This window comes from Pogona vitticeps, chromosome 3, assembly GCF_051106095.1.
Source record: "Pogona vitticeps strain Pit_001003342236 chromosome 3, PviZW2.1, whole genome shotgun sequence".
NCBI lineage: Eukaryota > Metazoa > Chordata > Lepidosauria > Squamata > Agamidae > Pogona > Pogona vitticeps.
Window position 1 is genome coordinate 166,600,871 of NC_135785.1, and position 15,174 is coordinate 166,616,044.

Consider the following 15,174-nt stretch of genomic DNA (forward strand, 5'->3'; position numbering starts at 1 on the left):
GGACCCCCAGGGAGGTCTCCCATGGTATTGTGCAAGCCCTGGGAAACCTCCCTGGGGGTCTCCGGCGCCACGATCGGCACCTTTGGAGCTCTCAAAGGGCTTTCCCCCCGACATCGGAGGAAGGTCTTTGAGAGCTCCGAAGCCAAAAGGGTAGGGAGAAAGGGTGGGAAATTGGAATTTCCAGCCCTTTCCCCTGCCTTTTTGCCTTTTGAAATGCTGGAACGGTTTAATTCCGTTCCCATGCATTTCAATGGGAAATGGTACTTCGACTTACGAACTTTTTGACATGCGAACATCATTCCAAAACAGATTAAGTTCGTAAGTTGAGATACCACTGTAAGTTACAAGCTCTTCACAATCCAAAACGTTTCCAGTCCTGTTTTGTAGAAAACCCATAAATTATATTTTCTTGTTTTGAACACTATAATAAATTGTATTTTAAGAAATCAGGGTCTTTTCTGTAGCTGGTTGTGTACAGGGAGGGAGGCAACGGAACTTGTTAATGCTTTAGCGTGAGCATTTTAGAGAAATTGGCTTTAGTCAAGCCCAACTGACTACATCAACAGACCTGACTAATTAATTTTTGTATCTCTTATTCCTACAAAACACTTTAGAATTTGTACTCTATATTTGTATTATATACTTATATATATTATGCAGGAAAATGATTGTGCAAAATATTACCACAAATACATGCAGTATATATTCCACTAGAAAAGAAATAGAATGACATTTCTGGCATTTACTTACCGGTAGATATTTTGCTTGCTAGAGTACAGCAGCTTAGTGGCAAATTAGACTGAGATAGATTTTTAGAGCAGGATGCAAGCAACTAAAGCTGAATTATGAATGGGTCAGTTTATGATATACAGTCATAAAGATATAAGAATGCAGTTGTATTCAGGGATGGTCTAGAATGCCCATAGGACGGGAACCAAGAAGTGCAGCTCCCGCAGTAGCTGGAACCGAACAGAGGCTTTTGATACTGTTGGCACAGGGCTACTCCTTCAAAGCCCCACCTCCCCTTCTTCCAAAAAGGAAGGCTTAAAGCAGAGGTTTCCAACCTTGTGTCACCAGATGTTCTTGGGAGCTTTCACCACTAGCTGTGCTGGTCAGGATTTCTGGGAATTGTAGTCCAAGAATATTTCAGGAACCCAGGTTGGGAACCACTGCCTTAAAGGGACAGCTACCTGACTGGCACTTTGTTACCTCCGTAGGAGCTCCTGTAAGCCAGAGACAGGCACTGGTGCACCACCCATCACGGTTGAGGCACTCCTGGAATTGGACAGCTTGTCCCAGTTCTGGGCCAGACCCCGGAGATGCCACAGCAGTTATGGGTTTCAAATCCTTAGGGATATCAGTTTGGGCTGGCTCAGAGGACTCAGACTCATTTGGCTTGCAGGTCTCAGGCTTGTTTGGCACAGAGATTGCAGGTCCGACTATCTGAGGGAGTCTTCCTTTGGCTTCTCACCTTTTGAGGCCACATCCAGGCAGCTACTAGACAGACAGCAATTCTGAGAAATGAGAGCAATTCTGTGCCAGTTTCATTAAGAGCAAGCCCATCTGCATGCCCCAGGACATCCAGGTATACATGCACATGATTCTAATGTTAGCTGTAGTTTCTAGTGGCGCATCCAGTTTAATTACTTGTTTTTATGTTTTTCCTTTGACAGTTTATTACAGCTTTTACCGATTTTCTTGCCTTCATGGTTCTTTTCAACTACATCATTCCTGTATCCATGTACGTCACTGTAGAAATGCAAAAATTTCTTGGTTCTTATTTTCTCACTTGGGATGAAGAAATGTTTGATGAAGAAATAGGTGAAGGACCACTAGTGAACACTTCAGACCTTAATGAAGAGTTAGGACAGGTAACTTCATGGGAGCTAACATCTGTCTCTAGAATTTAAAATCCTGGAGGGATTGCATCAGACTTTTTCTTAAAACTTATGATAACCTTAGCACATCTAGTATACTGCCTGATAATTTGTCTGACTTTGGGTCCATACAAAACTTTTTGCTGTTTTCTTGTCTACTATGTGAGAGTACTAATTATGTTTGGCTTCCTGTATTTTGATATCACGGGAAAAATCAGTTTGTTCAAAACTTTGAGTAGTAGCTTTAGATTCCCTGCTGGCATACACAAAGTATGAGCCTCAGGATCAAACTTGCTTATCTTGTAATACTATACAGTGGTTGAGTGCTACTTCTGAATTGAGCCAGATGATTAAAACAAAGATTTCTAAGAAGTGCTGGTTCTGTTTGTTGCAATGGCTGAAAAACTGAAAGTCCCACGCAGACCTTTGCACAGAACATGCAGAGATGTGAGCAAATAAGTAAGCAGCCATAGAAGCCCAGCAGCATGCCAGGTGCACCAGCTTGTGTATGGCTCTGTAATTGCATTTGGCTCCATATGGCTACAGAGCTTCCATGTCTGGAAATACAGTGATATTGCGATTCCTGATTCCATCACTTGAGCACAGAGCTTCACATTGCCAGGTCATGCCAGTGTTTGGGATGGAGTTGGCATATGTGTGCACCCATGTCCACAGCCCCAGTTTTAGGCAAATCCTGCATTTGACTCTACTTGTGTATTCCTTAAAATTAAAATGTTCCTGTCCACATAGTATTGGGCTTCTTCTGGTGGAAAGGTGCATTCTGATTTAAACTTTTTAAAAAAAGAATACTCCAGTTTGAACCTATGCATGTGGTGCTTGCAAAAATAAAATTGCCTTCTATTCCATGTTACATGGGTCTAACTTACAAGCAAAATATCATCCTTGAAAGGAAAAGTGCTGTATGCTATCTGAAGGCCAAGGGACAAAATCTTAAGTCGCACAGAATAACTTCAGCTATCAAGAGAGCTGATTTTCCCCCCAAGCTCTGTCCTTGTTACTTCAGTCCTTAATTGCTCTGTATGTCTCTTTTCAGGTTGAATATGTCTTCACAGATAAAACAGGGACATTAACAGAGAACAATATGGAGTTCATAGAATGCTGCATTGAGGGGCATGTTTATGTGCCTCATGTCATCTGTAATGGGCAAATCCTCCACGACTGTGCTGGTATTGATATGATTGATTCTTCTCCAGGAGGAAGTAGCAAAGTATGAAGCCTTTTAAAAAGAACAGTAAAAATTATATGCTGACAGAATAATACTATTCCATTATTGAAACCATGATATTTGAAAGTTTTTGTTGAAATAACTTTTTTTTTTGTGGGGTAGGAATTGCACTTTTAGAAAGTTGCTTTCTTTTAGTGAGACCTTGTTTTGTTTTGTTATCCTAATGACAGAATGGCCACTTGTAATCCTTGCTGTTAATAATCTATATGTCTTGAGAAAACCCTGGTTTCCAAAGTAAACAGTGAAAACAAAAACAAAAAAAAATCAAGCGGCTTGCAGCAACTTTTGTAGTCAACAGGCTGCATCTCAGTATGCTAAAATCCTTTGCATTTCCTGTCTGTTCCTGCAGTAACTTCTGATGCTGCAGGTTAAACAAGTTTGATTTATAAACCAGGCAGGCCTTGGGGAGGAAGCCGGGATACTAAAAGTAGGGTTCACAACAGTTTATGGGAGTTTGCATCAACCTGTCATACCCGATGCGTAGTCTGTGTTTTTAACTTTGTGAAGCAGTGGTGGCAGGAGACAGGGAAGCAAAGCTCTAGACTGGAAGTTACGTTGTTCTGCACACATGTTCTGGCTTCAAAGATCTTAGTTCTTTTTTTCTTTTTCTTCCTCCCACCACTTTTTCCTTGTCTTTCTCTGGGTGTTTTCGGGCAAAGCTTTTATTGTCCAAGCTAGGTGACGTCATTTTTTTTTATCTTTAAGCCTTTTTTGTTTTCCCACCATTATCTCCCTTCCCATTCCTTGTCAGAGAAACAAAAACAAGTAAGGAGGGAAGAGCAGAAGAACTACACAATGTGTTTTGATTAGTAGCTCAAGAAGCCTTCTATCTGGAAATATCCACCCTTGCTTTAACAGCCAAAACAGTATCAGAGGAAAGGCCATAGCATAGGCTTTGCACACAGAAGGCCCCAGATTCATTTCCCTGCATCTCTTGGTAGGGCAGGAAAAACTCTTGCCTGAAATTCTGAGAACCATTACAAGCCAGCATTAATAGTACTGAGCCAAGTGGACCGGGGATCTGACTTACGGATCTCACCTTTTTTTGGTTCCTGTCAGCCTGAGCCTATGTGGTAGAGGTCAGTCCTGAATAGAACATTTTTTTCAAGCTCAGATAATCCTATGGGCAGCATTATCACCATTGATTTAGTAGAGCCAGGAAAGCAAGACATTTTTCACTGATGTCAATCTTAGAAGAACTCCATGCATTAATTGGAATGTATACAAAGAGGGAAATACTTTTCGTAGTGACACAGGAGTCGTAGTGGAGCAGCTCAACCTACTCTGACTGCACAGGAACTCTGGGAATGTGATAGACAAATTAGCTCAAATTAATTTGCTCACTTACTCAAAAGATATACAGTGGTGCCTCGCTAGACAGTTACCCTGCATGACAGTTTTTTCGCTAGACACTGACTTTTTGCGATTGCTATAGCGATTCGCAAAACAGTGATTCCTATGGGGAAATTTCGCTGGACACTGTTTGGTCCCTGCTTCGCAAACCAATTTTCGCTAGACAATGATTTTGACAGCTCCCTCCATGCTCACAAAACGGGTGTTTTCGGGACCTAAACTTCTCAAGACAGCTATTTAAACAGCTGATCACAGTTCGCAAAGCGGCTTTCCTATGGCCGATCTTCGCTAGACAACGACGATTCTTCCCCATTGGAACGCATTAAACAGGTTTCAATGCATTCCAATAGGGAAATGCTTTTCGCTAGACAATGATTTCGCTAAACAGCTATTTCAGTGGAACGGTTATCATCATCTAGTGAGGCGCCACTGTAACTTCCTGGAGGTGATTTGCCTCAAGTTAAGAAGTCTCTATGGACATATGTTGAATACCACATTGCAAAGTTTGTTATAAAAGGGATCACTGTAAGTTACATCTTTTGCATAATTAATTAAGAGAATTTCAGCCTATGACTTATCAGTCATTGACAACAGGATGATGGGTAGGTAATTCCCAGCGACCATTACAGTAGTGCCTTTGACAGTAAGTAGTCAAATGCTTACAATTTTCTCCTCCCTCTTTTCCTTCCAGGCAATTTCCATGCCCCATTACAAATAATAGGATGGTACTTGACTTTTTTCACAGGTCACACTGCAGCTGCAGATGATGGGGAACTGGAGGGGAGGGGGAGAGACTTTCCTTCCTCAAATCTTCTTAAGCTAAGTTAATAGAATGTCCAAGCCAGTAATGGGTGCCCTTGACTATGCACATCAATCCCACACAATATGTACCATAAAAATGGAACCTGTTTACTCAGAAAACATTTAATACTGATGCATCTTCTCTTAAGAGTTGGAAACATGTACTAAGCAACATTCTTCTTTCATTTATTAGGATAGAGAAGAGCTCTTTTTCCGAGCTTTGTGCCTTTGTCATACTGTTCAGGTGAAGGAGGATGACAACGTGGATGGATTAAAGAAAGCTCAGCTGTCAGGGAGGTCCTCTGTTTATATTTCATCATCTCCTGATGAAGTTGCTTTAGTTGAAGGGATTCAGAGGTATCTGCCATGCTAATATATTTTTCTCAGCTTGTGGGAAACCACTGTTTCATTTGATAATTTTTTTTTAATAGAGGAGGGAATAATAATAACAAACATGCCATCAAGTTGATTCTGATACAGCAACCAACCCTTTTTATAATGATATTCCTTACATTAGAGATGGGCTGAGGGGAACACATGGAAAAAATAAGAGATTGTGACTAGTTCTGAATGAAGCACTGCTAGCCTGTTCTAGGCAAAAGGAATAAAAGACAGACCCATTTTAATTGGCATACATTTTTGTCCACTTTCATGGACTATAGGCTGTTTCATTAGATGCATGAAGTGTTGCTTAAATTAGCAGATGGTTTTAGGCATTCTTGGGTGCCTAAGAATGAGTGGGTGGATATACCATCTATTGGATGGGAAGGAACTAATAAGCTGAACATACTGTACAAAGATGGATCATTAGCTTAGCAGTGCCCTTAATAAGCAGCAACTGGGTACTAATTGATAAACTGACATAGGTTAATCCGTCAATACATGCTTTGTGATAAAGAGTCTTTGCTTTAAGTGAGATGCTGAACCTCTTGAAGAATTATTGTGGGTGGGGAATTGTCATCGGTGAGGTCAGAGGGAATTCATGTGCAATACAAACAGTGGTAATTGCTAGTGGTGATGAGGAAATCAGCATGATTTGAATTCTTAACTTCCACTAAAAATAAATGCTGTTGTACGTCCTGAATAATTATCACCAGATGACTAGCACAAGCAGTCAAGGCAGAATGTGATCTACTTAAAAAAAACCAAAAAACTGGAGAACAGAAATATCTTACGATAGAAGTGCCTTTTGTTCCTTTCAGATAGGGCAGACATGACCACTGAAACATGGTTAAAATCTGCTTGTTAGGACTCGGGTCCAAATTGGAACTTACTTGGTAGTAGCTGGGCAATGAGTAGGCCAAATCTTTTTGGAAAGAAGGCAGATTTGATAACATTCTCATCAAATTTGAGCATTGAATGTACAGTATGCATATCATAGAGGAAGAACGTAGTCATGTCTTTAAATGTGTTGGATAAGATTACAGTGTGTCTTGACAATACACAGCAGAAGGCTCACATTCTCTTCTATTTGGGTGAGAAAAGCAAAGATGGGAAGGCCATTCTCAGAACCTTGAAGCAGAAGAGAGATAGAGAAATCCTGGACTAACTTGAGCAAAGTGATGTTAGTGCCTTCTAAATGAAGTCAAAATTGTTGTTTCTACTAGCTTACATGACAAATTGCACAGTTCATTATATTGCAAATGCGTATTCTAAATTATCATTTTATTAACTTCTATGTTATCTGTAATTAAATTTTCAGACTTGGTTACACTTATTTGAGACTGAAGGACAATTTTATGGAATTTTTAAATCGAGAAAATGACATTGAAAGGTATGTTTTTGGTATGAGGTAGGATTACACAAAAGGCGGGCAGATTCTTGAGGTCAGCGGGCTGAAGTTGATCATCACCACACACAGACTGTTGGACAGGTTATTCTGTTGTTGCCACAGTTATGGCGGTATTTTGTGACAACCGGGAAAGCTCGCTGTGGTATGGAGTTGTTCCAGAACATCCACGTATACTATAGAGAGAGCCCTGCGTGATTGAGGTCTAGGATGTGTCACAGGGCTTCTGGTCCCGAGAGTCAACACTCTTTGCCAGGCTTTTACGAGCTGTTTCAGTGGGAGGATCCTACAGTTTCCATGGCTGAGCAGAAATTTGAACCAAGGTCTCCTGTGTCCTACATTCTGTCCAGTACACCATATGTTGCTGACCACTGGGCTGCACAAATACCATACACATCCTACATATGACTGTTTTTATACTTTAACATTTTTGGAAAAATATACTTTGCACAAGTGTTTTCCTTAATTAATTGTAAGTATGCGGGAGATGAATTCAGTGATCTGTCAGGTTCAGATTTTGTGTCAGAGAACAGAGTTTCATTTTCCGCATTGACTTCAAAGTTTTAATGCTTACTTACAAGGCCCTAAACGGTTTAGGACCTCGATATTTGCGGAATGCCTGCTTCCACCAAGGGCTACCTGGATCACCCGTGCGAGTCAGGAGGTGAGGCTGAGGAGCCTGACGCCGAGAGAGGCCCGGAAGGAGAAGACACGAAACCAGGCCTTCTCGGCGGTGGCTCCTCGCCTCTGGAACAACCTCCCTCTGGAGATTCGTGTGGCCCCTACGCTGGGTGTCTTTAAAACCCAATTAAAACATGGTTATACATCCAGGCCTTCCCTCCAGCCAATTCTTGAATTCTTTCTTTATTTTTCCCCTATTTTATTTTTTCTTTACAGTGGTGCCTCGCATAACGAGCGCACCATTTAACGACGAATTTGCATAGCTATCTGTTTTTTGGGATCGCTAATGTGATCGCATACCGATGCTTTCTATGGCTGAAAATCGCTTTGCGACGATCGGTAAGCGTTTTGCTTACCGATTTTGGCATAGCGATTTTTTTAAACAGCTGATTGGCGGTTCCAAAATGGCCGCCAGATGCCCAAAATGGCTGCGCGCAGCGTTTTTGTGCCCTACCCTCGCTTACCGAGGGTGTGAAAATGGCGGCCGGATGGGGAAACATTGCAGAACGGTGAGTTTTGGGGCCCATTGGAACGCATTAAACGAAGTTTAATGCATTCCAATGGTTTTTTTCCGTTCCGTATAGCGATGTTTCCCCATAGCGACGGTTAATCCGGAACGGATTAACCTCGCTATGCGGGGCACCACTGTATTTTATTGTGATTGCTATTGAATGATTATGCACATTCTTGTATTTTATTGTTTTATTTTGTATTGGAAGCCGTCTAGAGTGGTCTGGTAGTCCAGATAGGCGGGGCATAAATCAAATAAATAAATAAATAAATAAATAAATAAATAAATAAATAAATAAATAAATAAATAAATAAATAAATAAATAAATAAGAGAGTATTGTCACTTCACAAGGGCCCTCTGGTGGTGGATTCATGTTTGTGTGTGTGAATGTTAAGTGTGCCCATGTAACCATTTCAATTGTTGCAAAATGTCTTTGATTTTCCCTTCAGGTTTGAACTATTGGAAATCCTTAGTTTTGATTCAGTCAGGAGGCGGATGAGTGTAATAGTTAAATCAGAAAAAGGTAATATTGTTTAAAAAACCCCAAAGCAAATGCGTACTCGAGTTCTTCAATCCTTTGTTTGACATTTAAAATTCAACTTATGCTCTTTGTCAAATGTATCAGTTTCCCCACCTACCTCCTCATCTTATTGTTCCATTGTTTTAAAATAGGATGCATGGTATTTTGACGTTCAGTCCATTAATGTCACCTTCAACAAGCTGTTGTATAACAATATTTCATTGTTATATTTTTGGCGGGGAGATGTACTGTATCCTATATTTCACTCATTTTAAAAAATTCTCTTTGTTTACATTTTAGGGGAAATATTTCTGTTCTGTAAAGGAGCAGATTCTTCTATATTTCCTAGAGTTACAGAAGGCAAAATAGAACAGATCAGAGCAAGAGTTGAGCGCAATGCAGTGGTAAGAGCCAGTATCTGGCATGCATTAATTATATTGTATGTTCTCAAGGCAGAAGTAGCAAATATTGTAAGAGCAGACTTACTCAAAGTTGGAGTGGGGAGAAAGAAACAGAAAGAAAGAAAGAAGAGTAGGCACTGATTATATTTGACTCCTCCTATTTAATGCACATGGTGTGGGACTCATATGCACAACATTAGGCATTAGAGATTTCAATGAACTCTGTAATTCTGGCAATTCAGTGTACCAGAAATGCATAATGCTTGCCTCAAGAAGCAGGTATAATGAGCCCCGAATTCTTTGTTAGCTTGAACTGGAATCTGAACTGTGAAAGAATTGATATAATGGGCAAACTCCTGTTGTTTAGCATTGTGAATTGCACTAAATTAGGCATCGTTGAATCAAAGGGATTTGGTGAGTCAGCTCCTCCATAGGTTTGATAGATTCAAATGGGTCTACTCAAAATGTGACTTACTGTGCTAAAGTTAGTTGCTATTAGAGTAGGCCTGTTTGAATCAATTGAACTTACACAGGAGTTGACTCTCCAAATCTTCATTGACTTAATGGACCTACTTTAGTGTGATTTACCATGCCAAGAAACAAGATTTTGATTGTTGTGGGTTTTTCGGGCTCTGAAGATTTTGCCTAGTCAGGAATGGCATTTATCATTTCCAGCATTTTAAAAAGTATCCGCCTGTACATCAGTTGTTGGAGAATGTGAAATGGAGGGTGCAGTTGAAAGCATGGCCTGCTGGCCCGCTTCCCAAAGGCCACTGGTTGACCTTTATATGAACTAGCAGGGTTATTTAGAATGTTCTTATGAGCCTAATCTAAAGGATTCAACCTTGAACAAGGTCTGTAGTAATGTAGTGTCTTTAGTCCTCAAGAAAATTACATTTTTGATGCCTATTAGAATTTTGCATCCAGTTTGCATGCTAGAACATGGTAGACAAGGCATCAGGGACAGAGCAGGGTGATTGTTCTCTTTTTGTTTTTTGCTGTGGTTAGTTACTGCTTAATGTGGTTGACCCACCAAGTAAGGAGTGGTTAACGGAAAAGAACAGGGTTTTTTGGAGAAACCTGCTGGTAATTTATTGAGTGGAGGTGGAAAAAACTGAACTTCTGAGAAATGGTGTGGTTGTTTTTTTTCTGAACTAATCCAGTGAGAGCGTAGGCAGTTCATCCCTCTCTCGGGCATAAGCCTTTTGATGCTTTTTGCTCTCAGAAGCCATGGGAAAGGCAGAGTAAGAGATCTAATTCCCTGGGCTTCTGAATTTCCCAGGGGCTTGTTCAGAAGCATCACTGTGTTCAGAGTGGTAGGCACCCTTACATTAAGCCAATATGATGGGACATAAATATGACTGCCATCTGTATGGATTAATTTGAATATATTTGAAAAATCTGTACAGGAGGGTATTTTTAATTGAATATATTTATGGTTTTTTAAAACAATTTCCTCTAGGAGGGTCTGCGAACATTATGTGTTGCGTATAAGAAATTCACCTATGACGAGTATGAGAGTGTGGAGAAGCAACTTCAGGAGGCAAAGCTGGCCTTACAGGATCGGGAAAAGAAGCTGGCAGAGGCATATGAACAAATAGAAAGGGGGCTTATCCTGCTTGGTGCTACAGCAGTTGAAGACCGGTTAGTGTTCTCCTGTTAGTTTGAAGCAAGGTTATTAGATATATTAGGCTTCATCTTGAAATCTATTTGGCAAACTTTCTTCCCTGTCCAAATACTTGTGTGATGTGTAATAAAGAGCTATTTCCTTGGCTTCAGATTTAGGGTCTGATTTAGATGATCCCATTTCTGCTCAGTAAGCTGAGATATCGTTCCGTGTCTGAGTCGCACTGGCCATGTGACCACGGAAGATTGTCTGAGTGGCACTGGCCATGTGACCACGGAAGATTGTCTTCGGACAAAACGCTGGCTCTATGGCTTGGAAACGGGGATGAGCACCGCCCCCTAGAGTCGAACACGACTGGACAAAAATTGTCAAGGGGAACCTTTACCTTTTACCTTAAGCTGAGATATGCAGGTGCATGAACTTTTTCATATTTGCTTCATGGTTTGCATTGATAAATCAGTAAATAATAGAGATGGGCACAAATTTGAATCATGCTGGATCATTGTATTGGCACTATACAATTTGGGGTCCTGTCTCCCCCACCCCCCCGGCCAGATTCCCCCACTTACCAGTCAGCGCACGCTTTGCTCCTCCTCCCCTTGGGCAAGAACATGAACTTTCCCTCTCTGCTTCCTCGAGCAGCCGCCCGCTCAAAGGTGGCGCTGCAGCAATCCCTGTCCCACCTCCTCGTCTGAGTGGGCAGCTGCTGGTCGAAGGAGAGAAGGAAACTCCACGCTCCTGCCATGACTGGTGAAATGACCAAAAAGGAGGAGGAGTGGAATTTTCAAGGAGCATTTGAAATTAGGGAGAGATCAGACTGCTGAGCGAAGAATTCCATGTATTTATCTAAACTCTTCTTTCCTGAAGAGTTTTTGTTCTCTCTCTGTTCTGTGTCATACTTCTTAACCTCCACTTGGCATATTAACAGTCCTGTGGAAGTGTTTAGTGGCGGGATAATGATTGGCCATTTACAATTAGAACTCATAATAGCAGTACAACAATCTTGTACCATTCACTCATCCTGGTCAGGATTTGTAATATCAAAAAGCTATTAAAGTTACTGTGCCACATAAAAGGAAAAAAAATAGAAATCACTTCTCTTTCTCCTGGCAGTAAAATAACCATTTCCTGCTCTTATATCTATAATCTGATGTCAGAGGCAACTGCCTCATTCTGCTGCTCTTCCTCATGGAGGCAGGAGAGAAAGCCAGATTCCATTTGTTGTTTTCATAAAAGCAGGGGAGAAGTTACAAACCACCCTCCTCACTTTCTAGTCATGATTATTGGCACCACTACATAATTATTGCTGTTGTCATTTCTTTACTATCATCAGGGTGTGATAGCAGAGAAATTCTAAGATATGTGAGTCATGAGAAATGTAAACTCTGAATGTGAACGATGGTGAAGCAGGAAAGGAAAAAGGAGGACAGGGCTAAAAGGAGAAGTTTATTTGTCCATTCTTGAGTTTAATTCTGTGGATTAGCCTTCTCTTAACAAAAAGCTGCTTTTTGATTGTTTTATCCCTGCTTGCTTTAGTCAGGCTAATTAAAACTGCACATTAAGTATGGTGTGTGCCATCTGTGTGATCGTGTTGCTTGGTTTATTGATTGGTTTTATTTTTTATTAGTCTGGTCCTAATATAGAAAGCTACCAAAGGAAAATAAGTAGGAAAATAAGAGCATTTTTCATGGCTTTTGAAGCACTTTGTTGTCAAAGACTAGCTGAAAATGGTGATAAAAAGAGTTCCATTTGCTTGTAAGAAAACAATGGAAAGGAAGCAAAAAGCGCAGTTAAAAGTATAAAATGAAAGTAGTTGGTGTGTTCACAGATTGGGCTTCAAAAGACAAATTATTGTGTTATCTCTTTTACATTAGCCTGGTTGATTTATTACTGAAAAAGCAGCATTAAAATGTAGGTCTTTCTTTCTTTCTTTCTTTCTTTCTTTCTTTCTTTCTTTCTTTCTTTCTTTCTTTCTTTCTTTCTTTCTTTCTTTCAGTATAGGAACCAAATTAAGCAGGTACAGTCAGTGTTTGCATTAGTGTCTGAAGCCCAAGTCCAAGTTCTCATGAACATTAATGGATCTTGGAATAAAATGAATTGTGAAATGTTTGAAGGCTTGTTACGTTTTGCCAGTTTAAATTAAATTGTTAAAATGTGCCACGAAGAGTGATGATGCATGATTTAAATCAGGGATGGGAAATCCGTGGTTTACCCAGTGCTTTTGAACTGCATCTTCAGTCATCCCCCACTACTGGCGGTGCTGGCTGGCCGTGGTTAATGGGATTTGCTGTCCATCAGCATCTGAAGGACCACACGTTCTAAAACCCTCCTTTAAAACAAATGTCCAATGGTGCGCTTCAGATATAAAAAAGCTCAGCACTTTTAATCAATAAGGTTAAAATCACAGAGCAATCTAATAATAACAAAATAGGTAATATAGTTCATGGGAGCAAAATTACTTGAACCTGAGCGCCTTCTTTCAGCATATTTCCCTGTATAAAAGAAACCTTATAGTAAGTCTCTTACATTTTTAATTTCAAGTTTTGTCAATACTTATCTGTCTCCAAGATTGCAGGAAAAAGCTGCTGATACCATTGAAGCCCTGCAGAAAGCTGGCATTAAAGTATGGGTTCTGACTGGAGACAAAATGGAAACTGCTGCCGCCGCCTGTTACGCCTGCAAATTGTTCAGAAGAAATACTCAGATACTTGAGTTAACTACAAAGAAAATAGAGGAGCAGAGTGTGCACGATGTGTTGTTTGAATTAAGCAAAACAGTCCTCAGGCACAGTGGCAGCTTAACAAGGGACACTTTCTCAGGGTATGTAGAAAATACGAACTCTATTAGAAAAATTAAACATTCTCTGCTTGTGCTAATTCAGGGGAAAAATAAAAAAAAACATTTTAAAGAGAATTGCTAGAGTTAAGTTAGTACAGTGGTACCTCGCTAAACAATGACCCCGCTAAATGACAAAATCGCATGACTTTTTGCGATCGCTATAGCGATTCGCAAAACAGTCATTCCAATGGGCGATTTTCTCTTAACAACGATTAGGTCCGTGCTTCGTGAACCGTTTGTTCACAAGATGACAATTTTTCTGGCTCCGCAAAATGGCTGCCCTGTCTTTTCCAGACCCATGCTTCGCAGGGCAGCCATTTTTACAGCTGATTGGCGCTCGCAAAATGGCTTCCCTATGGGCGATCTTCACTGGACGACGAGGTATTTTCCCCATTGGAATACATTAAACCAGGTTTCAATGCATTCCAATGGGGAAAGGGTTTTGCATGACGACGATTTCGCTAAACAGCTATTTTCTGGGGATGGATTATCGTCGTCATGCGGGGCACCGCTGTATTCAGATTTTGATTTACAGCATTTTATCAGGTGTGTCTTATGAGCTGCACCTTTACTGACTAGAGGTGTCAGCCTGCAGTGGTGGTAGCATCTTTCCCCCTCTGTAAGTTTTTTTTTCTTTTTTTCCTAATGTGCTCCTTTCAAATGAAAATTGAAATTAAAAATCAAGGGAAATGTTTTGTTCATTATAGACTTCTCTGAGAATGCAGGGAACCTCCTAATTACCACAGTTTGTTTTACAACTTGCTGCTTTTACAGCCATTATAGTATCAGCTAATGCCTCCTCCTACCATCTAAACCTCGCATTTACAGTCACTGGAACTTTAAACTAGAGCACTTTAAACTGGCAGGGCAGCAGGGTAGCAGAGGTGGGAGAGAGAAGAGAGAAGGCAGTAGAGATTGGAGGGGAGCATCAAAGAAAGCAAGAGCATGGAGACATGAGGGAGGACTGAGAAAACTGTCCAGCAAGCAAGTGGAGTGGAAAAACATGCAGGGCGGTAGAGCTTGGAGCCAGATGCTCAGCAGACAGGCTAAAGAAAGGAGGTGCACAGGAGAAGACCGGGGAGGTCGAAGCGGAGGTCTTAGCAAGCAAGGGAGAGGAATAAAGGAGAAGGTGTAAGGGTCTAGATGGGCGGCATATAAATGCAATAAATAAATAAATAATAAATAAATAGAAATTAGAAGGCAGGGGAGGCTTCATTTATAAGGCATGAAAATTCTCCAGGAACAAAGCCACTATTTTAACATTGAGCCTAGAGGGAAAATAGGGTGTAGCTTACAGGGGATTGTTTTACAACCATCATCAGGGAACCAATTAGGTTTTAAGTGCAGGGTTCTGTTGTATTAACAAATTTCTATAGAACCTATAAAAACTGAACATCTACTACTTCATTTCCTATCTGTTTCATCTGTCTGCCATGAAATTCAAAGTGGTATACCTAGGTACCTGAGGTATGGCAGCATAATTTTCCTAAAGGGCTTTGTTATTTCCTTTTAAGACTATTATTTAATCA

General features: G+C 40.6%; 1 protein-coding gene across 7 annotated transcripts in view; it reads left to right on the forward strand.

The window, feature by feature from the left end:
- The window catches only part of ATP11A (ATPase phospholipid transporting 11A), a 145,546-nt gene that overhangs the window by 93,515 nt on the left and 36,857 nt on the right, over positions 1 to 15,174 (forward strand). For all 7 annotated transcript variants that reach the window (XM_072994605.2, XM_020794307.3, XM_020794304.3 and 4 more), the window contains 8 exons: positions 1,674 to 1,871; positions 2,932 to 3,105; positions 5,471 to 5,634; positions 6,980 to 7,051; positions 8,709 to 8,782; positions 9,080 to 9,183; positions 10,643 to 10,824; positions 13,376 to 13,627. In XM_072994605.2, coding sequence (XP_072850706.2) covers positions 1,674 to 1,871; positions 2,932 to 3,105; positions 5,471 to 5,634; positions 6,980 to 7,051; positions 8,709 to 8,782; positions 9,080 to 9,183; positions 10,643 to 10,824; positions 13,376 to 13,627 — 1,220 coding nt within the window. The remainder of the gene's footprint in view (positions 1 to 1,673; positions 1,872 to 2,931; positions 3,106 to 5,470; positions 5,635 to 6,979; positions 7,052 to 8,708; positions 8,783 to 9,079; positions 9,184 to 10,642; positions 10,825 to 13,375; positions 13,628 to 15,174) is intronic.